This window comes from Chaetodon auriga, chromosome 5 (genome assembly GCF_051107435.1).
Source record: "Chaetodon auriga isolate fChaAug3 chromosome 5, fChaAug3.hap1, whole genome shotgun sequence".
NCBI lineage: Eukaryota > Metazoa > Chordata > Actinopteri > Chaetodontiformes > Chaetodontidae > Chaetodon > Chaetodon auriga.
Window position 1 is genome coordinate 10,377,220 of NC_135078.1, and position 25,772 is coordinate 10,402,991.

A 25,772-nucleotide genomic window follows, 5' to 3' on the forward strand; every position below is an offset into this window, starting at 1 on the left:
GCCTGTTCCAGCTTGAAAGTGTCAGGATGTTTTGCTGAATTATAATAAAAAGACTACTTTGCTAAATATATATAAATGATAAATATATCTTCTTCTATTCCACCATTCTTCCAGTGGGGGGCGACAGAGTGCGGTTCCTATAAGCAGTGTGCCGTTAATCACGACGACGACCAAGAACGTAAACAGGAAGACAAAAAAATCTTAAGGAGGTCGTGTTGGTTTTTCGGCAAAGTCCGCCGTTTTATCGTAGCTAGTCTTACAGACCTATACAGAAACTCAAAATGGGGAAGCGACAGCATCAAAAAGACAAAATGTAAGTATCAAAGTTATCCCGATCAATACGCAGCACCCTTGTACGTGTTTCTTGTTGTTAGCTTAGCTAGCTGATACCGTTGCTAACGAGCTAACTTTAGCCAGCTAAATTATAGTTGCCATTTTATTTATAGCATTCCCTTAGATTAGCTTTCTTAAAAGTTTCTTCTTTGTCTTGCCTCTTATTTATATGTGTCTTTCATCCTCTTTACAGGTACATCACATGTACAGAGTACACACACTTTTATGGAGGGAAGCGAGCAGGTGAGTCGTGTTTTATATTTTGTTACCTCACACTAATTGTAACGTTAACGTTAATTTGTCAAAACATACGTCAACACACTGAAGTCACTGTTTGTTTTTGTAATGCTTGTTGTCTTTTAAGTGTTGTTAAAGTTTGTCCAGGTTGTTTTCACACAGTTCATACAGGCTATAGTTAGTGAATCTATAGTCAGTTGCCAGTTCATTCGGTTCACCATGCTCACTTTCATAGAACAGCCCCACAATAAGACCCACCGTCATGGAGGTGACTGTGTTCAGTTTTTATTGAATCTGTTTTAGAGACAGGCTTTAATTCATCTCATTGCTAAATTTTGAGGCTGTAGTTCGAGTCGCTGTTGTCCCAAACCCTGTGTTTGGAACCGTGATATTAGCCTGAATTTAGCTACAGCAGGTGGACTTAAAACACTGACAGCTCGACTACACTACTGTGCTGACTTTTCTATAAGCTGGTAAAAGTATTTTAATATCCACGACTCTACCCAACATTGTAGCATTATTTTATTGTCTTTATATCTTTACATTTTATCTGCCTTGTTTGTTTGCATTTGCAACATTGTCAAGAAAAGTGCTGTATAAATAAAGTTACGTAATATTTATTATCATCCACAAGATAACTTGCAGTGCAGCTGTTCACAGACCAGTTTTTGAAAATGTAAAAATCCATCGGATCTATGGAAATGAATGCCATTTTATGTTTTATTTTAGTTTTGTTTACTGTTCTTACTTTTCAGAAATCCCACAGGCAAACTTCAGACGGCTCCCATTTGACCACTGCAGGTGAGAAGAGATTAGTTGACCGTCCCCAGGAGAGGTCCCTTTCATCTGTCTCAGTTGCATTCTGAAGTGTAAATTTGCTGTCAGACCAGAGTAATTGAACGTTTGTCCCATTTTGTCTTAACTGTCTTCTCTGAAACATTTCAGCTTGTCCCTTCAGCCGTTTGAGTATCCTGTCTGTACTGAGGAGGGAGTTGTCTTTGACCTGCTGTAAGTAGATGATGCTAATTTAAACATTTTAATATTTCTCTATCTGTTTCTAAATGTAGCGCATGAAGCAGTTCAGCTCATTTGTTGTAGTTGACGTACTGGTTTGATTCTTGCTTTTTTATGGGTTGTATTCACATGGTTGAATGTGCTAATTGTAAGTCACTTTGGATAAAAGTGTCAACTAAATATATGTAATGTTATGTGAAGGTCACATGTTTTCTACCTTGTTTATCAGGAGCATTGTCCCATGGATCAAGAAATATGGTACTAATCCGACATCTGGTGAGGTAAGCAAAAAAAGAAGGCTTCATGCAAGCAGCAGTTTGAATCAACACACTGCTCCTCCCTTTATCTGCTGCCATCCTGGAAAGGCATATATTTGTGTTTGAAACAAGAACCTTCATTTTTTCAGTTTAGTACACTTATGTCAGTGATCACGTACAAAAACCATTAATCTCATATAAACAGAAGAGATGCGTTGTGCCAGATGTAGCTACTAGTTACTTTTCATCTGCAGCTAGATACAAACACAACAACTACTACTACAAGTACAATTGATACAAAAGCAAGAAAAAGCAATACAAAATTCAATCACAGATCCAAACATACAGTACATGCACATTCCATCATTACATCCAACTCTGTGCAATATGTTGCTTCAGAATGGCGCTGAAACGATTAGTCATTTGAGCTGAAAAACAACCAGCAATTTTGATCATTGATAACAACATTTTTCTCTATTTTCTGGCTTTTAATTGACAAAATAATGGAACAGATGAATTTAAAGATTCAATAATGATATTCATGATTTCTTGTAGTTCAAAATTTCAAGTCTCAAAGAATTAGTGTTCACAGAAGCTTCAAATTTTAAATTAGACTTTTCATGAATCCTTCAAAACACCAATTTTAGAGGCCCCACAATATTAACTATTTACTACAAGTGTTGGTTTGGAGTTGAACAACTTGTCTTCTAGGAGTAATTCAGTATCATTTGTAGAATAGTTGTATATCCAGTTAAGTTTTTTTTATTATGTATTAATTACTGACTAGCTGAAGACAGCACTGGAAAAACATCAGCACACAGTTTAAAAGACTCCACAAAGGTGATCTCTGTGAGAGTTTTATAAACAGTTTCCATCAGCTTTTAAGGAAAACAGATTGTAGATTAATTCCATCATGTTGTTGTGATTGCACACTAACACTTCAGTTTTTCTTCTGTCCCACAGAAACTGGAAGCAAAGTCCCTCATCAAGCTGAACTTTGCAAAGAACAACGATGGTACGTATGCGTGTGTTCAATGTGCTTTAACCTTAAAGGATTGACATAGAAACTAGGGGCATAATAGGTCGATGCTGTCATTAGAGCTGAATAAGTGCAATTTTCCTGATTCTAATGATCAAAATGAGTCAGTAGTTAGGACTGAAAAGGTCAAAGCCACACTTATCTTCCTGCACTGATGTGTGTGAGGGCAGCTTGAAAAAGACATTTTGACTTGGAGTGTTAGACGGTAATTTTTGGGAAAGGGGATAAGAGCAAATTAAAGCAAGTGGAGGAGGAAGGTGTGGGAGAGATGATATAACTCAGCGGAGAGCGCATTACATGAGGTGCTTCTTGACTTCTGGAGGAGATGAGTTTTCAGCCTGTGGCAGCAGATTGAGAGTGACTCCACAGCTCTGCTTGCTTCTGACTTTCTTTTCATTTTGTTCCAGGAAAGTATCACTGCCCTGTTCTGTACAATGTCTTCACAAATAATTCTCACATCGTTGCCAACAAGGTCACCGGCAACGTGTTTTCTCATGAGGTGGGTGAACTCACACACACTGCCTGCATTGGTCCTCGTACAAAAGGCAGAGGCTCGGCCCACATGGTCTCACAAGATGCAGCCTTGCATCACACCAAATTAGTTCTGTGCAGGAACTGTTTTCCCCCACACTGCTGAGGATTGCACATTGTACAGAGCAAGTTCGTATGGTTTCACCTATAAATCTGAAGTGGAATCCACCTTTTGAGACATGTTTTTCATACTTGTCCAATCAAAAGACAACAAGCATGTCATATTGGTACTGAGCAACAATTAAAAACCAACTTAGATGTTTCTGTTTCTGCTCAGGCTGTTGAGCAGCTCAACATCAAGACCAAAAATTATAAAGATCTACTGACCGACGAAGCCTTTACCAGGCAGGACATCATAACACTTCAGGTGGGTCATTGCGTTGTGAAGTTGAAAGCATGTTATTTTGGGACAAGTATCCTTTAATGTGGTGGTGAACTGTTTTTGGTTTTGTGTTTGCAGGACCCCACACACCTGGATAAATTCAACGTTTCCAACTTCTTCCATGTAAAAAACAACCTGAAGGTGTTGGATCCAGGTGAGCTGTCAAACTTTTATGTGTCATTTAGCTGACAGCTAGTTGTGATGGGGAGTTGTGCTTTTTTGTTAAATTCTAATCAGTATTCAAGGTTAAGCCTTTGGAGTTAAGTCTCAAGGAAATATGAAAGTGCTTTAATCAAACCATTTCCTCCCTCCTGCTGTCCGCTCATGGCATGGTTCAGATGAGGAAAAGGCCAAGCTGGACCCAGCGTACCACCTGAGGACCACCAATCTCGAGACCAGGGAGACCTTAGCTGAGCTGTACAAGGACTACAAGGGGGATCAGCTCCTGGCTTCCACTATGAAGGAGCCAGAGGCCAAGAAGACGGATAAATTAAACGCTGTAAGCAAAAATACTGTGATGCTAAAGTTCAGTGGTGAAAATCAATATGGAAAGCCACCAAAGACCGTAAAGACGCTAGACTAGACATCTAAAAATCTCTGCTGGGTATGGAAGTTGTTTAAGTAAATGAAATATTTGTTGACCAAAACCTTTCAAGGTACACTTTGAATCAGAAATATTTGGGGAAAGTTCCAGAATTTCCAAGGTCAAGAGGAGCTTTAAAGGCCCAGTGTGAAGGATTTAGAGGCATCATTTGGCAGAAATGTAATAGAATATTCACAGTTATGTGTTTATTAGCATATAGTCACCTGAAAATAAGAACAGTTGTATTTGTGTTACCTTAAAATCAGATCTTTATAGATACAGAGGGAGCGGGTCCTCATGTTTCCACAGTAGCCCAGAACAGACAAACCAGACACTGGCTCCAGACAGGGCCTTTCACTTTTTTTGAGAGGTGTTCAGTTGGTTTGCAGTCTGAAAGCTCACTGCTACAGGCCACCAGATTGTACACACAGGACCACTGATGCAAAATGCTTGTTGACCTTTTTTTTAATGAATAATGAAGTCACATGATTTATCAGATTTATCAATCAGTTCTTCAGTTTTGTTGCTGCAGTATTTCGAGAGGGCATGAATTTGGTCAAGTGTAATTTTTACTTTAAGCACAGGAGGGCACCAAACACAGTCACATATTTACAGTAGTACAGGCAACAAGACAAACAGCTGCATCCAGAAACAACACAAAGACCGTTGACAGTGCAGCAAAAAATGATGAATAATATTTTACACTTACATGACAGGAATTTAAGCAGATATTTGAAAAAAATGAGATTGGTAGCCTGAGTGAGACATGGAAATGATACAAAGGCTGCTTTAGATATGCAGCAGGTTCATTTTCTTTATATTTAAATGCCTTCTGGATACTGACTGTAACCTTCCTAACGCACTGTCAGTTATTCTAAACCTGTTTTTACTGCAGGGCAATTAACCATGCAGTGTAACAACAAAAGGTCGACCGCGGTCACCACCACGACTGTGTCCTTGAGTAACCGGGGGGGATGAAGTCTGATTCAATTTGAACGGCATCAACACCGCTTTTCTTATCAGCCCTCCTTTGATGCCACGCCATGTCTCGTTTTTACGCCAGAGCTTCTCCTTGGTTGCTCTCCGTCTCGAGTTCACAGTTGAGGTGACGCTCTGACAGCATCTGAGAGAACAGGGAATATAGGTCAGCCGGGGCACACAAGGTAAAGTCTGTGCTTTCATGCGCCTTCACAAGAACTAGAGCAGAAGAATGCTAAACCAGGACTATAGAGTAGACTTGAGCTTTTGAAATCCATTTTCACTTCTCCGCTTTCATCTCCCCGAGTTGTTATTCTGTTGACTTAAATAACTCCTCCAAGCTCGCTGAATTGTTTGTGGTATTTTTGGATGTTCAGATATTCACCAAATGTATTCTACTATAATTTAAGCTCAAAGAACCTTAAAGCATCTCCAATGCCCCTTTTAATTATAAGATGTTAGAAATCACTCCAAGATGAGGAGGTTGTGCTCTTAATCACACAGAAGCTGCAGAGGCTGTCATTAAGTTGGTTTGCAGTTGATGCACCACTTAGCGCGAAAGAGGGGACCAGCCAAGTACGTGGCTGAGAAGAGGTGTGTTCGAGTGGGAGGGATCATTCTTCAACTGCAGGATGAAGCTTCACGCTCCTTTAGGTGTCTGCCCTGCTGAAGTACTCCGAGCAGAAAACCTGAAAGGCGTATTTAGCTGATCCTGATGAGCCAGTTGAATATTTCTCAAGGCCGATAGGTGTACAAATAATGGCTGCAGGTAGTGTGAGGTAATAATGAGGTAGCTCATTATTGATTTATCTATTTGTCTGTAAGTTAGTCTGCAAAATGTTAGAAAAAAGTGATTACACTTAAAAGAGCATTGAATAATTGAGCTTGAAAGCTCATTGTTTACCTTGAATATAGACGGATCCAAACGTGTTTGGTGAACTGTAGGACTCTTGTCCAAGGAGGCGACTTAAAGTACAAACATTTGATTCAGAACAGTACACCTCATGTAGCAACTTCACTTCGCAGTGGAAAGGCAAGGTGCAGTGGGGGGTGTTGATTATTATATCCTTGATGATGTCATGGCCATTTTGTGGGGATTTCCCTGGGTTCTGGTGGGTCGGTATCAGTTGATCAATCTATCTGACGTGTACTGATTATTTTACTATGCAGAATTCTTTTTTATCTTGACTTTACTTTGGGGAAAAAAAGCTAGAATTAAACATTCAGTGGCTTTTGAGGACTGTCCTGACAAGTTACCGGACATGATAAAATGGCACCAGCTTTTATTTATTTATTTTTTTTGTTTTTTGCCCCCCCAGGCCCACTACTCCACAGGCAGAGTCTCCGCCTCCTTCACATCCACAGCCATGACTCCTGCAACAACACACGAAGCAGGCAAGTGAACATTTCACACCAAAAAACTGCTGATTCCCAGCAGACAGAAACATTCACCCCTTCTTTCTTTTTTTTTTGCTGTAATCTTTAATTGTCCAGGGAGGACTAGTCTCACCTGCTCTTCTGCAGCAAATTGCAACTCCATGCTCACACAGTTGAATGCAGCTCCAAGTGAGAGCTGCTCAGTTCGACTGTGTTTTTTTTTTTTTTCTCCTGTCAGCCTCAGAGCTGCTCCATGGGAGAGATGTGCAGTTATGCAACTGTATAGTAGGTTCAGTACACTTCAGAAGAGCAGGACAATGTTTGGAATTAGTGACCTAGTTCAGGTTTCGGAAAAAGGATAGCATGGCGTATATTTTTATGGATGTGTACCTTCGTCTAGGCTGCATAGAATTCTGAGACTTGTTGTCTTTATTCTCTGTCTATACATATAAGGCTGACTGTTGTCTTTCTGTCTATCTGTCTGTCTCTGTATGTGTGTGTGTGTGTGTGTGTGTGTGTGTGTGTGTGTGTGTGTGTGTCTAGAAAATTTCACCATTGTTGATTGTTTTTAGACCAGGTCAGTCCTACTCTCAAATGTCATCCATGAAGACACTTAAAAATAACTAAATTTGTATTATTATGTCACAGATGCCATTGCAGATGACGCCGTGCGTTACCAGTATGTGAAGAAAAAAGGCTACGTCCGTCTGCACACAAACAAAGGAGACCTGAATCTCGAGTTGCACTGTGATAAGGTAATAAGTCAAATTCACACATGCACAACAACAAAAACTCAGACGAACCAATCAGAAGAAATAACGTTTCAGAAAAAGTTTCTGGAGCCTGAGTTTATATGTCTCCACAACGTAAGATAAAACAACCTTTCTTGTGACAGAACTGATTGAGCCCTTTATAGTTTTTAGAAATTCCACATTATCACCAAAATATAGCTTTTACAAGGAAAAAGGGATCCTCATTTGAAATCCTACATCAGGTCTATACTCTCAGGCCCCTGGCAGGTAGTGTTGGAGAGATGTTTAAAAGAAAAAAATGTCCAAAAATGCTTGTGATACTTGGACATCCTACATATAAATATGTAAAAATATGTAAATGTATGAGATTAGTCAGACATAAACACAAAATATATAGTTTTCTAGGAGAGGCCTGGTGCTCTTAATACTGAGGCTTTGATTCAGGCTTATTTTACTGGTGAACGATTCTAATATAATGCTGTCGTGACAAAGGTTTTGCCTGAGCAGGCAGTTAAATTGTGTTTTAGGTGACTCATTCAAAAGTCAGAAATCAGCCCTTTTGCAGAGCCTGTCCCTCAGGTTGCCAGGTTTACACATTGGCAAAAATGTGCTTCTTGTGCGCCTTGTCTTTAAGGTTAGGTGTGGGGCTCCAGAGAGACAGCATGAGTTCCAGGAATGCATTTCTGCCCTGGTAACCAGGCGCTTCATGTGCTTGGTTTTCATTGGTTTCTGAGCTGTCGAATCAGAATAATGAGGGGAAAGTTGCAGCGGTTAGACAACCTGCCCTCTGCGCCCCACGTCCTCCTCCTCCTCCTCCCCACCTTCCTCCCCAGTGGTTTTCTCACAAGATTGCAGCTCTATTCGTGGCCTGCTGTTTATGAATTAATGAGTGCTGTTTCACTGTCACATACACTCTCAGTCACACAAATCCAGAGCCCACTTCCCTGTAAAGTGCCCATTTGCTCGCCCACCCTGCCCTTGTTGCCCACAACTTGTGAGGGGGCAGATGTTTGAGATCAGATGATGTGGCCTGTACCATAGTCACACATGATATTGAGGAAGGTCCAGCTTTATTATGTGGATACGATGGATAGGCTTCACCTGAGAGGGGTGAAATAGGATGACTGTGTCAGATTTAAAAGAATTGTTCTAAATAATATAGAACAAATTCACACTGTTGAAAAAAAAAAAAACAAAACAAAAACACACACACACACACACACACACACACCACACACGTATCGTGTATATATATATATATATATATATATATACGTGTGTGTGTGTGTGTGTGTGTGTATCGTATATATATATATATATATATATATATATATATATATATATATATATATATATATACGTGTGTGTGTGTGTGTGTGTGTGTGTTATAGTGCAGTATGGTTCAGATGCTTCATATTTGGGTGGAAAGTAGCAGAAATAAAACATGAAATTAAAGTTACTACATCCGCTATTAGAACACTTATCAAATGTATACAATTCTGACAGAAAAAGTTGTATAATTTCAGTTTATTTAAATATTTTGCATCCCTTTATATTTTAGGGCGAATGCCTGGGAAGTACTTGAAGAAGAGAAGAGCCTGTGAGCATGCATGAATTAGGACTTTTTTTTTTTTTCTGTCTGCGTCAGCAAACATTGTTTCCATGCTGACATCACCGATTGCTGACAATTTTAGGCACCTAAGCATGTTTCTAAATTGGGTTGCATTTTAAACATTCCCAGGCTCAAACTCACACACAAACACAAAAGCATGCATCCAGACATCGCTGAATTAGCCACCATGACAGCACTGCACCAGCACCGAGAGGCAGAAGAAGCTGTTACAGATAGAGATCTGTGATGTGGAAGTTTCTGGTTAAATATCAGAGTGATTATGAGAAATGCTGTGGAAAACACAGCATGTATGTTTTGAGTTGTTAGAAAGGTGTTTTTAGGTGGTTTTTTTTTTTCCTTTGCAGGAATCAATTTTATGACTAAAACGGTTAAAGTCAGTCCAGTTTTTTTTTTTTTTTTTTTTTGCAAGAGGTTTAAAACAATATGCCTCTTTGTACTAGAGTGCTTTAAAAATCTGGGATTTATAATAGAGGGAAAAAGAGGCAGAGCGTTGAACCCCAACAGCAAAATTGAGACGTAGGGGGAAATAAGACCAGTAGAGCTTAGAAGGATCTGTCACACGGAGAAAGGCCAATGAATAAAAATAGGTTTTTTACGGAAGCATCTGGTGATTCTTGGAAACCTCCAACCGGCAGGGGGAAAAGTTTCTCATGCAGTCTCACACACACACAGAAGTGTTCCTCAAGGCTGTTGACGTTAATAACAGTAGACCTGACCAGCGTCACAGTCGAAGCCACGCCTCCTGCTTTGGGGACAAATACAGGCTTCTTTCACAGAGTGCTAGTCAGTCACAATTAGCTGCTGTCAGTGAGTGTTTTGTAATGGTCTGTAAAATGCCAAAAAGTGTTTTATGACCTAGGATGTACCTTCAGCAAGAGGAAAAATCCAGATGTCTGTTTTTTACCGCAGCAAAGCAGAACTTTGTACACGATTCCTAAGCCTGGCTTCAAGCTGTATAGATACGCCTCAGGCAACAGTTGAACCCCACTTCGCTGCAGACTCGTGGGTATAACACACACTTTCCAGCAGGTCAGGCAGAGTTGCAAATGTGAGACTCTGTTTGTTTATGCGAATGCAAAGCTTGGTTCTGTCTGTCAGCTCTACCTGGAAGTTGAAATCTAACCTGCCTCTGTGGCTCGACACCTGTCCAATGTCCTCTGACACTCCCGTCACTGAAGGCGGCTGTGCACAAAGACGATTGAGTCAAATGGCTGTCATCCCTCGTCTGTGTGGGTACACGGTTTTGGTATTTACATGCAGTAGTTCCCTGTTTAATTTTAATATGGGGTATCCGCTGTAAATTATGAATGAGACATTACCTGGAGATTTAATCAGGTATGAAGAGATGTCATGATAATATCTTATATGGATATAAGTTGACACCAGGCTCGGCTGTTTTAAGAGTGAAGTGGCATTTTTAGAAGGCAGTGATTTCTGGCAACACCGTCTGTGTCTGTACTGTAGCTGCAGCCCGTGTTCTCGACGCTACTGACTGATTTTACAACTCACCACTTATCAGCTGATAGGAGCTGATATGATCGGTGTGGAGAGCCCATTCAGTGTGTCATAAACTGGGAAACTGAATTGTGTTGATAAATGATTATGCTGAGAATGGTTAATTAAAATTTTACTGCGGGTGTTGATTTATTTATTTATCTATTGTTTGTCATAAACAATCTCGGCATTATCTTTCCTCCAGGTTCCGAAAGCTGGAGAGAATTTCATCCGTCTGTGTAAAAAAGGCTACTATGACGGGACAGTCTTCCACAGGTCCATCCGGAATTTCATGGTAAGGACTTTTTTAACCTTTGTTTATTCGCAAGCCCTCTTCCCTAACCTTATGCCACCTGTACCCTGAAAATTAAAATTACAGTGCTACCCAGATTTCCATATTTATAAAGATATGTTTCTCTATGTTTGTCCCATGGATTGCACTGGACAAACAAAATGTGATTATGCTAAAATCAGGGCTCTTCACTCCTCCTTGCTGGAACTCGTAAAAGGTCCGACTGCAGTGTTTTGATTATATTGGATTAAATGGGAATACAGACATTTGCAAACTGTAAAACTCCATGTGAGATATGTGTGTCTGTGTGTGTAGATCAGGTGGATTTATCTTCCACCACATTCCTGTGTAAAATAGTGCAAGTCACTCACTGACTGAACAGCTTTGACCCAAAATATAAATGAATTAATAACCACTGTGCCCCTCATTGTTTTATTACCTCATCTTTTGTTGAAATATTAATATATTTTCGTGTAGAGTACTGCTTCAGAGAGTAAACACAGTTCTTTCTTCCGACTCTCTCCCAACTGAAGCTTCTTAACCCAGACTGAGAATGTGAAACGACAGGTCTGTGATCAGCCGCTTGCTGTTTATTTCAGAGCTGCCGCTCCCATAATTAAAGTTGCTCTGAGTGGACATCTGGTCTCAAGAGGACCCTTACCTTTTTCATCCTGTCCCGTGGTTTTCATACACAGCGGCACGCTGTGAATTGTTTATCCATAATTACTTTGCCACTTACGCCTTCGACTTATCCTCTGCCGCTGAAAAAGAGAGGAGGATAGCCTTGGAGGGAGTAATTTTTCATAGCAGCAAACACTTTTTGAACAGTGCGTTAATGGCCACAGAATCACAGCCCTCACTTCACTTAAAGCAGTTTATCAGGACCTCGCGAGTGTACATAACATCGAGGTTTCCTTTGACACACGAGAGCCCCGCCAGGCTGCTACCCCCCAGGCTCGAACAGTGAGAAGAATTGTTCACCAGCGATGCGATGGGAGTGATTTGCACGTGAGTCTGCCGAGGTACCTGGAACTCTTGAACATTGCAGCCTTGCAGTTTCTATAAAGCTGCTGTTTCCACCGAACCGGGGAACAAAAAGCCATTGATGGGCTTTGATTGGTGTTTGCTGAAACGAACTAAAAATATCATCAAAAGCACATTTTGCCCGTGATGTAGTGTGACATAGCAGTGGAAGAAGTAGACCGCCATTTATTTAAGTATGTGAAACTTAACACTATGAAAGTATGTAAGTGTTGTACATTCAGAATTCTTCACCAAACATATGTGGCCCTGTGTTTATGATCTCGATCTAGCAAACATGTTGAATGCATTTCTTTACTAAAACAGGACATTTTGGCAAACCTTCTCATGCATTGCAAACATTCTGTTTGTATTTTGCAGCGTCCCTCTGTGTTCTTACCGGTGGTATAGGCATTATTTCAGACACTGTTTGAGTCACTGTATCTGTAATGAATAATCCAAATCCATCTGTGTTGTTGCACCAAAACAGTACTGGTACCCCATCATCACAGCTTTACTCCACAACAGCAGTATTCATCTAAACCCACAGTGTATCTTTGACCAAGAAGTCCACAGAAACGTAGAGTGTATACGTTACACTCTGCTGTGTAAACAGTGGAAGGAAAGTTGAGCCCTAAAAATGAACAATAGAGACCTGTGTCCTTGAAAGCTTTTCCAGTGGATACTAGTGCTTACAAGAAACACGCCTAAAGTCTCATTTGACCACTTTACTTTAAGTATTTGACTTTCAATATGCAGCATCTAAGGTCAGCTAAATGTAGCAGAGGTTTTTTTGTTTTTTTTTCCCAGATTCAAGGAGGGGACCCCACTGGCACCGGTACAGGTAAGATGAGCACTGCACTCAAACCACATTTTGAATTACATAACACCTCTCTGCTGAATATTTAATAGTTCCTTTTTGGAAGCTTTGCGTAATTATGGCTTGCAACTCAAGATGCAAGTCAGGAGTGTTACTATATATACACTCTGTAAAGGCACATAGGAGCACAGCAGACACTTAGCCCCCTTCCATCGACATCATTCCTCTTTTTGTGTGTGTGTGTGTGTGTGTGTGTGTGTGTTTGGCTGAGTGTAGGGAACAGAATGGGGGTGTGGCGAACAACCAGTCAACCAGCATTTGGTGTGATTTTCCTGTTTTTAAAAGGCAGCTCAGTGTAATTGACTGCTAGGTCTCACACAGTTAATTTCCTGCTGCTCCGAGAGTTTGAAACACAAAGTGTGCTTTGAAACACAAAGTGTGCTTTGTGCCTGTGGACGTCTGTGAGCACGCCACAAAACGCGTCCGCCGTGACAGATTTATGAAGGTGCAGAATTCCTGGCCTGTGGGTAAAATTCTCCTCATCACCTGGACTGAACAACGTGCGCACACAGTCCATGAACAGGCCTCTAAGTGGCTTTTTCATGGTGGATATTCAGCAGTGCTGTATCACACGGGCATTGTGTCGTTACCAGCGTGTCGTTTTGTGCATCATTAAGAGCAGCGAGTCTACACGGGCAGCTGCTGGGAAGCTTTCAACTAATGTCACTCATTTTGTTGTTTTCCTTCCTTTTGTTTGAAAAGCTTCTTTAAAACTTGTCAGATCAAAGCGAGGGTGACAAATTTCATCTTTTGTTTTATATTTAGCTTTTTGAAGAAGTAATTCGTCTGCTCACTTTCAGCGATGAAGATGGAGAAGACGATGCAAGCGCTAGAACATGCTCGCTTTTTCGCGTAGCGACGGTAAAATAAGACGTCGGGCCGTGATGTGATTTCTTTCTTGACACTTGGATTCTGAGATGTAAGTGTCAAGAAAATCTGACAGACGTTCCCTGTGCATTTTAAGTGAATCCCTCTTTCATTGCCTGTACATACAGTAAATTGGAAAGACACGCATCCGGCAAACTGCTCACTGTAGCGTTAACACGTTCCACAAGTTCAGAAGAGCCTCATTTATCTAAAACCCTTCAGACGCAGATGCTTTGGAGAAAGAAATGTTTTAAACATTGACTTGTAAATGAAATCCCACACACACATTCAAAGTATGTAACAAGAAGCACATGCTCGCCTGTTTTGAAATGTCCAAATAATGCTTTGATTAGTGGAAATGCTTCGTCGCTGTCAGTCACTGGAGGATATTTTCATAGTCCTGCTTTCCTTCCTGTTAAACCTGTGAGTCTGATGTTGTTCTGTCGATATAATTGAAGGGACTTTTCAAATGAACATCAGAGGTAGTGCTGTTTGATTTATAGGTTAACTCCTTGGTGAGAATGAATTTCTCCCCTCGTCCTCCTCTCTTGCTTTCGCTTCATTTATGATCCGCTCGTGCTGAGGTAAAATGTCAGCTGGTTGATAAATTATGCAAAAATGTCACCCGGGGAAGGTGACAGCTGCATCAAGTCTCCGAAGACTTGATTGGTTGGTAGTATGCATTCACACACATACAGTGCTTACTGTACCTATATATGTGCACACTGTTTTCATGCACATACACCAGCTGGCAGGACGCAGGATAGTGAAACACACCCCAGGGCGACAGATCCTCTCCCCTGTTTAGAGCCAATAAGCTCCTGCAGTGTGTATTCCTGTACGCTCATCATGATGATTCTTAATGATGATGTCGGTCTGAATAATGATTCACAGCTGAAGGCTCTCAACACGGCTCCATGTTCAAGGGCAAACGGGGCTTTTGTGTCTTACAGAAATACATGCTGCCCTCTGTCTCTGGTTTACGGGTTTTTCTAGTGCTATTGTGATTAGAATAAATGTTATTGATGGAGCCAGTAATTAGTGTCACACAAACTAAATACATTTTTAGTAGGTTTACTCATATTTCACAAAATAAGCAACATGAAATCAGTTTCTCCAGAGATGTTTGAATTGAGTTTCATGGACAAGTGAGAAAAGTTTGTTTTAAGTTCCCCTTTTTTCTCAACAAGGATGTTTTTGTTCATGGAGGTGCCCTGAGGGTGTTTCTTGTAGACAAAAACGCAGTTCTTTTACGTTCAGGGTTTCTCATCAAAGCACAGCGAGTGTTTCCTCGAGGTCTGACATGTTTTTGAGCTTTTTAAGTTTTGAAACATGAATTGTTTGCAGTCAGGTTTATATCATCTTCATTTCAGCCTGTGAGCCAGTGTGTATGATGCCAGGGCCCTGAAACCTGCACACCAGCCATCATTAATGTTATTAATTACACATCCTGCTATGAAATGTCAAAATGTATTTTGTGAAACGGGTCTATAGTCTGAAGAAACATTCAAGCTTCACCTGCAGACACACTTTTCTTCTTCAACTGCAAACCCTATTAAGATCAATCAATAAGCACCGCTGACAGTTAAAACGAGGCACATTTGGGGGATCACTGCTTTGGTTAGGTCGTGACAAATCAAGTCGATTTCTTAGGATGCTGATATGTCTGTCAGCGGTTTTACCTGTAGTAATAATCCTTGTGTCTCTCCCCGTCTCTGTGTCTCTCTCCCCCTTTGTGTCTCTCCTTCCTCCCTTCCAATTTCTCCCTTCTCAGGAGGGGAATCCTTCTGGGGAAAGCCTTTCAGGGATGAGTTTCGGCCCAACCTGTCGCATACCGGCCGGGGGGTTCTCAGCATGGCTAACTCTGGTCCAAACACAAACAAGTCCCAGTTGTAAGAAATGTTTCTTTAAAGAAGTCTTTTCTAAACTTTTAACAGTCGCTCTGTGTTAGAAAGTCGGTCAACAGAGAATTGTGTTTAGTTTTTTTGCGTCTTTTGATTTTCTGCTGAGGGCCCACAGGTGCATAAGACAAGAAAAATTCTCTGTTTCCAGAATAAATTGTCATATATTAAATGCACAGGCAACATCTTATGTATTAGAGCATTTACATATTTAGTAATTAATATAGTGATTTTTGCAAATTTGTCATTAAAAGTAGATTTAAGTTATTATATGTTTGCATTTGGCTTATCAATGATCAAGAAGGGTGTGAGAGATTAAAGTAAATGATGGATTTGTTTGAGGAAACCGATAAATGTGCTATTTTTTACTGTTTTTGAAGGTTATTCTGTGTATTTAGTAAAATACTCTTCAGATATTCATTGACTGAACCTTAACTCTTTAACGTTTCATGCTAATGTTCTGCTGTTTTTGTTCTACTTTCTCTCAGCTTCATCACGTTCCGGTCGTGCACCTACCTCGACAGGAAGCACACAGTATTTGGAAGGTAAATCTTCTATTTTAAACTTGAATCCATACGCACTCATGTTTTTCAAGTGACTCCTCTGCGTCTTTGTGACAGTGTTTAGTGTGTTTTGGCACCTGAGGCAGGTGGCTTTGAAAGGTGAAACTCCTGACAGCCACTTGCTTAATGCAGTGCGCAGTGCGGTCAGAGCCACATCTCTTTTTCTTTCTTTCCTCTTCCTTTCTTGTCCTCTTCCTCTTCGTCTTCTCCTCACTCTCTGTCTCTCTTTGTCACCCTATCATATTATCCTTTAATACATATTTGCTTCCATCTGAGTTCCAGACAGTACAAACAGTATTGTGACTCCCAGTGTGACTCCTGGCCAACAGCAGTGAAAAATTTAGTAGATGCTGAATCTCTCTCTCTCTCTCTCTTCCGAGCATGATCTTAAATGGTTGTCTTTTTGGCAAAAGCCCTGGCTGTTGTCTAAAAATATTCAGACTGCTTTCAACTGACTGATTCCTCACATGGTCAACACACTTAAAAAGCTTCTGTTTTAAGCAGGCGTCCAGCTTTTTATCCTTTCCAGACTGCAGTCTTTGCACATTTAATGGAACTGGCAGTGTCAGTCCACTTAACCTGATCTGCACATAATGTGAACTCTGTCACAGAGGAAGCCTCCTCAGAAATGCAAATCAGACTGGACCTTTTTTAAGCCAGACGGTTTGACTGTAGCACTAAAAGATTAAAGGGTCTCTCAGGACTGGGGGTCTGAGAGAGGGTCTTCTATTGCCTTTTTTTTTTGCTGCTTGCTCCTTGTTATTGATTTAGTGTATAATTGTTGATCGGTTATTTTGCTCTAAAAACTGTTCAAACATTTAGTCCATAAAATGTCAGAGAAGATGATTTCCTCGGATGTCTTGTTTCGTCCGATCAACAGTCTAAAACCCAAAGGTTTTCACGACATAAAACTGAAAAAAAGGAGCAAATTCTCTCACTTGAGAAGCTGGAATGAGCAAATATTGTATGTGTGTGTGTGTGTATGTTCTACATTTGATGAGAAATACAACATTCACTGACCTTTTGTATTCTGCCAGTCTCCAAAATCTTTGGGGTCATTGCGAGTCGTGATCAGCGCCTTAAAGCCACAGGCTGCACACAGTCTATTTGGACAGAAAGTTCTATCCATCCCACCAAAAACAAATGGAGTCTGCAACATTTCTGGCTTCAAATTTCATTTCAGTTTTCAGACAGAGCTCTCTGAGAAGTGACAGCTCTGTGAAGAGCATTCTGAATCCTCCTCCTGCTTAGTGATTGGTATTTGTATTAAGTGTTATGTAGTTGAATCACTGTTTATCCCGTTGGCTGGTCCAACTTCTTCATCCTCTCAGGATACCCTCAGAGGGTAGATGCGATGCTTTATGTTCACGGGCTGACTCTTCCCTGCAATGTTCATAACATCACAATAGATCTTTAATACCACGGATGCGGTTGTCTTGGTAATTGGTTAAATGTGAAATATCATAGGTTTGTTTTGTCATGTGTTGCGTCCTCTCTGGGAATATTGCTGCTTTTGTTCTGACTCGCTTTGTGATGAAAGAAAATGATGCTATTTCCCGATCTGAAAACTGCTCGCCAGATCATTTCGCTGTTTCGCTGAATGAGATGGGAGCTGTTGAGACAAAGTGTGTTGTTTGAAGTGAATTTCTTGGGTGATCATGGGCATGACAAATGTTATAACCTTCCTAGTTTTGTACTAATAGATAACCTAATACTTCTATTATTTTACAAGGTCAGTGAGTCATCAAGTGTGGGGGCTCCTCTGTTCATGTGCACACGTGGAAGCCGAGCACACGTGGCCTGAGAAGCACCCCCTGCTAGCTATTAGGTGTACTGTGTGTGCATGTCTTCTCACTCCACACATGGTAACAGGAAGCCCCCACAGGGGGAGCTGGATAAAGACTTTGCAGTTTAAAGAGCAAAGTGAGAGCAACTTCTTAAAGTGCTCTGCACCAGGGGAGCCGCTAACAGATCACCTTTTGGCCCTCAGCATTTGACAGACTCTATATCTTCAGTGGTTGTTTTTTACACCATGAGGCCAATGTGCTGATAAAAAAAAGACTATAAACATTTGCTTTTAGCAGCAACTCATGTTCACCTTTGTGTGAGGAATATAATGAGGTCTGCTCAAATCCCTCAGCTGCGAAATGATAGACTAAAACATCACAGACATGGCTCAAGGGCACGTCAGCGGGATGGATGGTGTCAAAGGGTTTTGAACTTAGTTTCACCCTTCTTCTCAAAACCCTATAGCCCTCTTGTCATGATTGAGCACATCAGTCCTTACATAGGATATGTAAATATGTGATGTATTTTGTTGTGAGGAACATGCTGCGCCTGTTTTATCTTCCCTGTTGAAGATCAGCGTCATCTGGGACCCGTGTGGGGAGCCTCTGTCGCTCTTATCTAGATGTATGGATGACTTGTCATCATAATAAATGAAGGATGTTCTGTGTTTCTCTCTTTTGCAGGATTGTTGGTGGATTTGAGGCACTCACAGCCATGGAGAATGTGGAGAGTGATCCCAAAACAGACAAACCGAAGGTAAGAATCAGTGATGTTGAAGGTCTGCACTCAGTTAAACATAGTTTGATTTAACTTTGAAATGTATGGCAGTTCTCACTGAAATCAGAAAAATATCCCTTGAATTATGTTTCACCTTACAATCTTGAAATGTAGCCGACCCGCCCGTCCAGTGCAACTGCAGAATCCATAAGTTCCTACATCACTAACATTAAGAGCAGCTGAGGAGTGTAAGACTCAGCCGTCAAGCCAGTTCGATCCTTACATGGATCATCTAAAGGTCAGGTGCTGAGACGAGAAGTAAGGTCGAGGCCAGTGAGAGATAAGATTGAAATGACTGCGAGGAGTTAAATCACTGTGCTAATCAGAAGTGTTGTGTCATTCTGTTGTTTTAAAGAGAGAGCTGCGGTTCTCAAGAAGTGCGTCATGCAAAATTTCACTATTTTCTACCTGTAAGCAGAAACTTCAAGCCTGTTTTTGATAGCATGTGATAGTAAAACTTGATATTTTAGATGCTGTATCATTTATAGATCAGTTAATAAGAATAAGGACATATAATATTTGGTTTTCCTTTGAGTGAACTAAATGCCTTTTGGATCCTATTTCCTTCTGTTTGACCCTGTTTTTACAGTCGGAGATCAAAATCATAAGTGCGACCGTGTTCGTGGACCCATATGAAGAGGCTGATGCTCAGGTTTGTATCTGTCTGTCTCTACTGACATTATCATAAAACACAGAGTGTGCACCAAGGTTCATTTTAGTTACACACCCAGACTCGAAGTCCTGTCAGCTGAGTGTTAGATTTCTACAAATAATGAATGTGTGCTCTCACAGCGCAGAGTGGAAGTTTTGGACAGTGACACATTTGTCATTGTTGTGGTTCTGCACACTGGCCTGTTGAAGTGAAACAGTGACTGAGAATAAACAGCACAAGCATTCAGCCTTAAGGGTGCTTTTAGGTTGTCAGTATTAGGTGAGCAATATTGTGATATAGTATATTTAAAAAAAAATCAATTGAGAAAACAGAGATAAATTAACCTGATGGACACGCAATGTCTCCTATTTCACTGAACGTGAGCCTTCGAGTTACCACAGGCGTGGAAGTTGCACATTGGAGCGCATTTGCTTCCAGACTAGTTGTGATCGATGTCACAGAATTCATGTTATATGTGCACACTGTAAACTGAGCTTTAAGGACAGAGAACAGAGGCACTTTCACCCTTCAGCAGACGAATGTGAAAACAGCCTTAAAGTGTCAAACTCTGCACACACATCATTCTCCACAGTGACGCTCAAACATCAGCATGAAGTAACAACAAGCGACACGCATTTCTGAGTGGAGGTGGGCCTTAAGTACAACCTAAAAGAAAATCTAATTCCAGTATTGCCTTAAAGAAGTTTGATTTTCCAACATTTCCCACCCTGGCGTAAATAAGAGATACTGAAGGGATGCAGAGCTACCTGGGTAGAGAGTGTACAGGAAAATATCTGCAGGTTGACAAATGTTTGTCTAGCAGGTTATATCATCATGTCACCCAACTGTAGTGAACCATGTGAGATTCATGGCCCTTTATTATATACAGTCCCTCAAGTGTTTTTACAGTGCAGCAGTAGAGCTACAGTTACTTTACTGTTTACTGAAGACAGTCCACCTGGTGCATTTGAAACATGGATCACGCAGTGAAGGTGTCACCATGGGGCAAACAGTTGCTGAGCACGAAGTCCTGCAAAGTGAGTGCAGCCTCTGTGTCCTGTGGCCTGGTATGTACAGCAGTTGTGGAGACTTACGTAATTTGTGTTTTTCAGATTGCAGCCGAGCGAGAAAAGGAGCTTCAGAAGGAGGAGGAGGAGAGGCAGCAGACCAGCATCGCCCTGAAGAAAGCCAAGGAGGAGCAGGCACCGAAGACCTTCAAAGCAGGTGTAGGGAAATACATCAACCCTGCCAAGATGTAAGGACACACACACTCGCATACTGATTTACTATTCACCCAGCTGCACTCTTCCCCCTGCTCGGGCTTCTAGTAGTGACTCATCCATAGGCATCGCTGTGACGGTATAGGAAAGCTGCATATGCAAGAAACAGAAGTTAAAGAATGTTATTCTGCTCTCCAGCCAGAATTTGGATTAAAAAGTTAACCTGGCCTCCCACACGAGCAGTTTCTTCTCCCAGTCTGACGTTAGCGACTGAGGAAACAGGATAGTAGTGAATGGATGATAAAACATGATGATTACATAGCGACACAGAAGGAGTAGAAACATAATGTGGAAAACTGCCAATTATGGAGAAGATTGCCCATTTTCCTCATGGGGATACTTCAGCTTTATTATCCCGACCATCTCTTTGTTGAGTTTAGGGATATAGAAACATTATTGTCCCTCTGCCCTGTTCAATTCCTAATGGGCACATAAAGGTTTTAGGTTGTTTTTTGGAGAATTTGTTTGTGCCATATTTCAAATGCACCTCATGTCCCATTTTATGTATTTATTAAAGTAGAATCTGTTCAGTGAAGAGAAACAGACTTACACATGCTTATAGCCCTGTAGCATTTGTGGGAATACTGAAATGACCAAAGCTAAGGTGCATTAATGGACCTGAAAATGTTGCACGATGGCTGAAGTGCAAATGCAGAGATAATTAGGCTCATGATTTTTCTCTCTTTGACGATATTCTGTCTCCAGAATTTACCCATTCTATCCTACTCCTGTCATCACATCACGTTCACATATTTAGATTTATGCAGAAGATGTCTGTGCTAATGCTGCCAAATAACATTCATTTTCCCAGACAGTTAAAGGTAAAAGTGACCTTTAGAGTGTTTCACTAATGGTCTTTTTAGGGTTTTCTCAGGGAGGAAAATGCTTGTTCATCAGTGCATTTACAGGATGATTCTGATCAGCAGAGAAATACAGCATATGGGTGACATACTTGAGGTACACCAGAAATTAGTATTGTGCTTTAAAATCCAGATGACATGGGATTTCACTAGCGTCGAGCTTCTGTATGGAGTGAGACAGAGATGAAGCTGCTGAAGCAGTCTGCTATAAAATACCTTGTGCATTATCTGAAGCTGTCACATTTTTCATTTCATCTAGACTTCACAGTGTTTTGTCCATGACTAGAAATGATCTATTGATTGAAATAATACAAAGAAGCTCAGATGTCAGGGTGAGTAATTACAGTAATTTGCACCCTTGATTCAGGGTTTCAATTTGTTTTTAATAATTTTAGAAATGTTAGAAAAACACTTCACAACCCTGCAGCAAACAGTGTTTTTGAATGTGACATTTTACTAAAAAAAAAAAAGAAAAAAAGAAAAAGAAAGAATCTGCACATCTTTTAGCCACTTTTGGCAAATGGTTTTTGCTTTCCGAGTGCACATGGAGTCTGGTGACACTCTCACCAACGCCTCACATAAAACTGCACGCAGCTGTTTACACCAAACAAGCTCAAACAAGCCGAGTGTAGCGACTTGCTCAGCAATAAAACAGTAGAGACCAGAAGTAAATAAGCGGCTGGTGAGGCAGCTGAAGGCAGAACAGATGCCATGTTTTTCCAGTTTGATAATCTAGACTTGAGATCAATGTTCAGGGAGGTAAAATTATGTCAGTGATGTTGTGTCATCCGTTGTTCATATAGAAATGGAAAATAAATATAATAGACTAACCAATTAATTGGGAAAACCAGATGAATCGATGATGTGGACCACGGTTAGCTGCAGCTCTAAAGGTCAGATTCATGGGAAGTCATGTTGATGTCTGATGGAAGACAAAGAATGCTGTGCAGCCTGTTTGAAACAGCGTGTGCTTCATGCAAATTTATCCATGACCTTGTCAGACCACAAAGAGGTGAGCAAAAATTTTGATACCTTGTCCAGACTATAGTTTCACCTCCAGCAAGAGAAGAAGAAACCTGAACGGCCTGTATACCGTTTCACTCAAAACACTCAAAGAGCTCAACCTATGAAGAGAAGAGCTGTGTGAGCAGGAACTCTTAACATCCGTGTTAAAACAGCTGATAACAATATGATATTTTTCTCCCTTAGAAAACGTCAGGCTGCTGACGATGAAAGCGGGCCGTCCACCAGCGGAGCGGCTGCCAAGAAGTCCAAAGGCAAGAGCAGCTTCGGAGACTTCAGCTCCTGGTAGCACCGACACATTCAGCATTTAGCAGCTTGTAGTGCTCCTAGCCTGGTTGAGCGTGAGCACAATTAATTTCACGTTCATACTTATCTTATTTTCTGTTATCTCTCGGTAGTGTTGTCGTCTTGTGAAATGAAAAAATTAAAGTTGCTTTTTTCAAAGATCGTGTCATAATCTGATTTTCTACATCTTCACCTTCAAAGACGCTGTGAAGCAACAGTATACACATATCAGGAAACACTAGAGAGCGTAAAGAGTAATTAATCTTATATTCATCATCTAAGACAGGCAAGTTGGAGCTAAAACCATCTGATGGATATATTTGGTCCTGCACAGTTTAATCAATGTTTGGTCCAGGACGGTCTAATCAGTATTTGTGAGCATCTTTAACTCCCTACACCAGACTGCGGTGGCTGTGAGGAGAGGTTTTAGGATGTCGGGGTCCATTTTCTGGTAAAGAATGACGACATGCAGCAGTCGAAGCTCTGTGCCAGCTACTTTGGCTCGACTCCCAAGTGTTTTAATAGATTTGCTTGTCACGTTTCCATAATCATTTCACACTGCGCACCGCTTAAAGCTTGAGTTATAGATTGCATCAAAGTCAAGGTGGCCCACACACATATATTCATCTCGCGCTTGGTGCTTTTGTTAAGTTCGCAGTTGGTCTGGATGCTCTGATTTTGACCAACTACTGTACTTCCTTTAAACCCTTTGCAAATCTAAATGGACAAAAACAAAAACTTCAAGGTTTGTGTTTTCCGAGCACAAAATTCTTGAATGTTTACATTCTTAACTCTCAGTCAGCATCACTGAGCAGTTTTCAATGAGCTACAACTACTGTGCCATGCTGTTGGGGGTGTGATTCTTGCATTGGATTGTTCTCCTGTTTACAACAGTCATTTCATTGGTATCATGCCTGTTTAAAAAAGGGTTTTACACTATAAAACCTGCAAAAGCAGGGAAGCTGTGTCAATGTAAATAAAAGCAGAATGCAGTCATTTGCAAACAAACTGTTCACTGACAACAGTTTTTACAGTCCTCTTTGCTTGCCAGATCTATTTTTACTGGGGCAGCTTGCATCCCTGAAGCATGAAATTTACATGTGATTGTATATAAATATCTATATTGATGGGGTTTTTTTGTCTTTACATACAGCAACAAAGCTACAGACCTGTTTCCAATATACTTGTAAAACACAAAAAATGTAGAAATGTAAATGAAGACCAAATGCTTATGAGAAAGCATTCACAAGTTGCAGGTGAAATCTAAAATAGCCACCATGCTGGTGGCAGCCATGGCTGGCACGAATGTTCATTTGAACTCAAGGATGAACTGATTAGGTTTCATAAGCTAATTATGGTACAATTTCACACAAATGTCTCATGATGACATTTTATACGCACAAGGTCAAAGGTCAGCTTCACTGTGACATCCTAATGTTCTGCAAAAACTCTTTTCTGTTCATTATTCAACACCACAAGTCAGGAACAGAAGGGCAGATTGTTGCCGTAGTCTACGTTTGGTCAGATGCTGAATTGGTGACACTAATCTAATCATCCACCTTCAAACTGTGCTGATTGTTTGGATCTTCTGCTGCTGGGTTGAAGATGTGTGGGAAGCATCCATGTTTCACAGTTTGTTGCTTCTTTGCAGAAACATCCATATTTGAAGCATTGCAGTGCACCACAAGCTGACTGGTTCTGCTGATGTTGAGCTTCAGGTGATTGTTGTTGCATCATGTGATGATGCTCTGTCTCTCAGTGAAGACAATATGTTTCTCACTGGAAACGATTCACTTGAATCATACATGTCAAAATGGCTTAATAACTACCATTTTCCAAAAAAAATACACTTAATACCTTTTATTAAAGTATTCACTACATATACTTGTACTATCATTATCAAGGGGGTTTTATTCTTCATCCTATTTTACATTAATTATTTATCATTGTTTTATGTCCCTTCTGTCTTCTGTGTATGAGGCATTCACTGGTGCATGTGATTTCTGTGTTGTAAAGCACATTGAGCTGCAATTCCTGTATGACAAGTGCTATACGAACAAAGTCTATCATTATTATTATTGTGGTATGAGTCTGGACAGACATGGATGTAGAAATGAAACTAGAAATGTTTCAGAGAAACACCTGAAATGGTTCTTCTGAATAGCAAATGTGAAAGCTCTCAGAGTTGAATCTGCAAAAACAGCCATGTAGTTGCATGAAACTGTGGGATCATTCCTTTTAAGATCCTTGAAAACGACAGTATTGGTGATAGCACCCTTGTGTCACATAACACATAATTTATTGGATGCTCGGTTATCGCCCTAATGCTGCTCCACTAGAGCCTCAGTATTTAGCTGTGCTCTTGGCAGCAGCTGCCAAGCTTTGGGCCTTTACCTGAATGAATGCACCCTTGAGTGTCCTCAGTGTCTGAGTGAGGTGAAGCTTTGTAAATACAGGAGATGGAAAATGAAGTCGGTGCCCTCCAAAACTGAAGTTGCAGACCTACACGCTTATCCTTTTCACACATGGAGTGCTAAAACCGAGTTGCGGTGTGATGGAAAAGTAATTCGTTTTCCCAACTGTCCTGTCCGCGCAGTGGCATAAAATGACTTCAGCAGGCTGTAAGTCACTAATTGAATGAATAATTGAGATCTGTGGTTCTTAGAGACTGGGAAGTGACAGACAAGCTGTAACTTTAGGCAGCAAGTTGCTCACATAATGCACAAGACAAGCCAAGACACGGCTAAGATTATTGGGTACACCTGTAGTGTAGAATATAGAGCAATGCAACACAGCAGCAGCCTCGTAATATGTGTTATAAGACACAACCAACATATATTGAAAGTGAAAGTTAAGTTTGAGCTAGCTCATGAAAAGCTTTATAAATGAAAAGTACAATCATGTAGTTAGTTTCAATGTTCACTGGTAACCAGCTCAGTGGCTGTAATTCACACTAGCTAAAGGTGTGACAGAG

General features: G+C 40.7%; 1 protein-coding gene across 1 annotated transcript; it reads left to right on the forward strand.

Moving 5' to 3' along the window:
* The first annotated feature begins 156 nt into the window (after positions 1-156).
* Positions 157-22,957, forward strand: ppil2 (peptidylprolyl isomerase (cyclophilin)-like 2). Its single transcript, XM_076731432.1, has 20 exons — positions 157-313; positions 527-576; positions 1,326-1,371; positions 1,516-1,578; positions 1,814-1,865; positions 2,805-2,856; positions 3,288-3,379; positions 3,689-3,778; positions 3,872-3,947; positions 4,132-4,292; positions 6,674-6,749; positions 7,380-7,486; positions 10,816-10,905; positions 12,733-12,766; positions 15,444-15,561; positions 16,059-16,115; positions 18,605-18,677; positions 19,288-19,350; positions 20,463-20,605; positions 22,700-22,957. Exons 1-20 carry the CDS (start codon positions 282-284, stop codon positions 22,800-22,802), a joined length of 1,578 nt encoding a protein of 525 aa, XP_076587547.1. The 5' UTR covers positions 157-281; the 3' UTR covers positions 22,803-22,957.
* The last annotated feature ends 2,815 nt before the right edge of the window (positions 22,958-25,772 follow it).

Bases quoted from the DNA above. Each gene is read 5' to 3' on its own strand.
- ppil2 (XM_076731432.1), top strand. From the start codon at position 282: ATGGGGAAGCGACAGCATCAAAAAGACAAAAT. The intron at 577-1,325 runs GTGAGTCGTGTT...CTTACTTTTCAG, and splicing joins TTATGGAGGGAAGCGAGCAG to AAATCCCACAGGCAAACTTC. The intron at 3,948-4,131 runs GTGAGCTGTCAA...GGCATGGTTCAG, and splicing joins CCTGAAGGTGTTGGATCCAG to ATGAGGAAAAGGCCAAGCTG.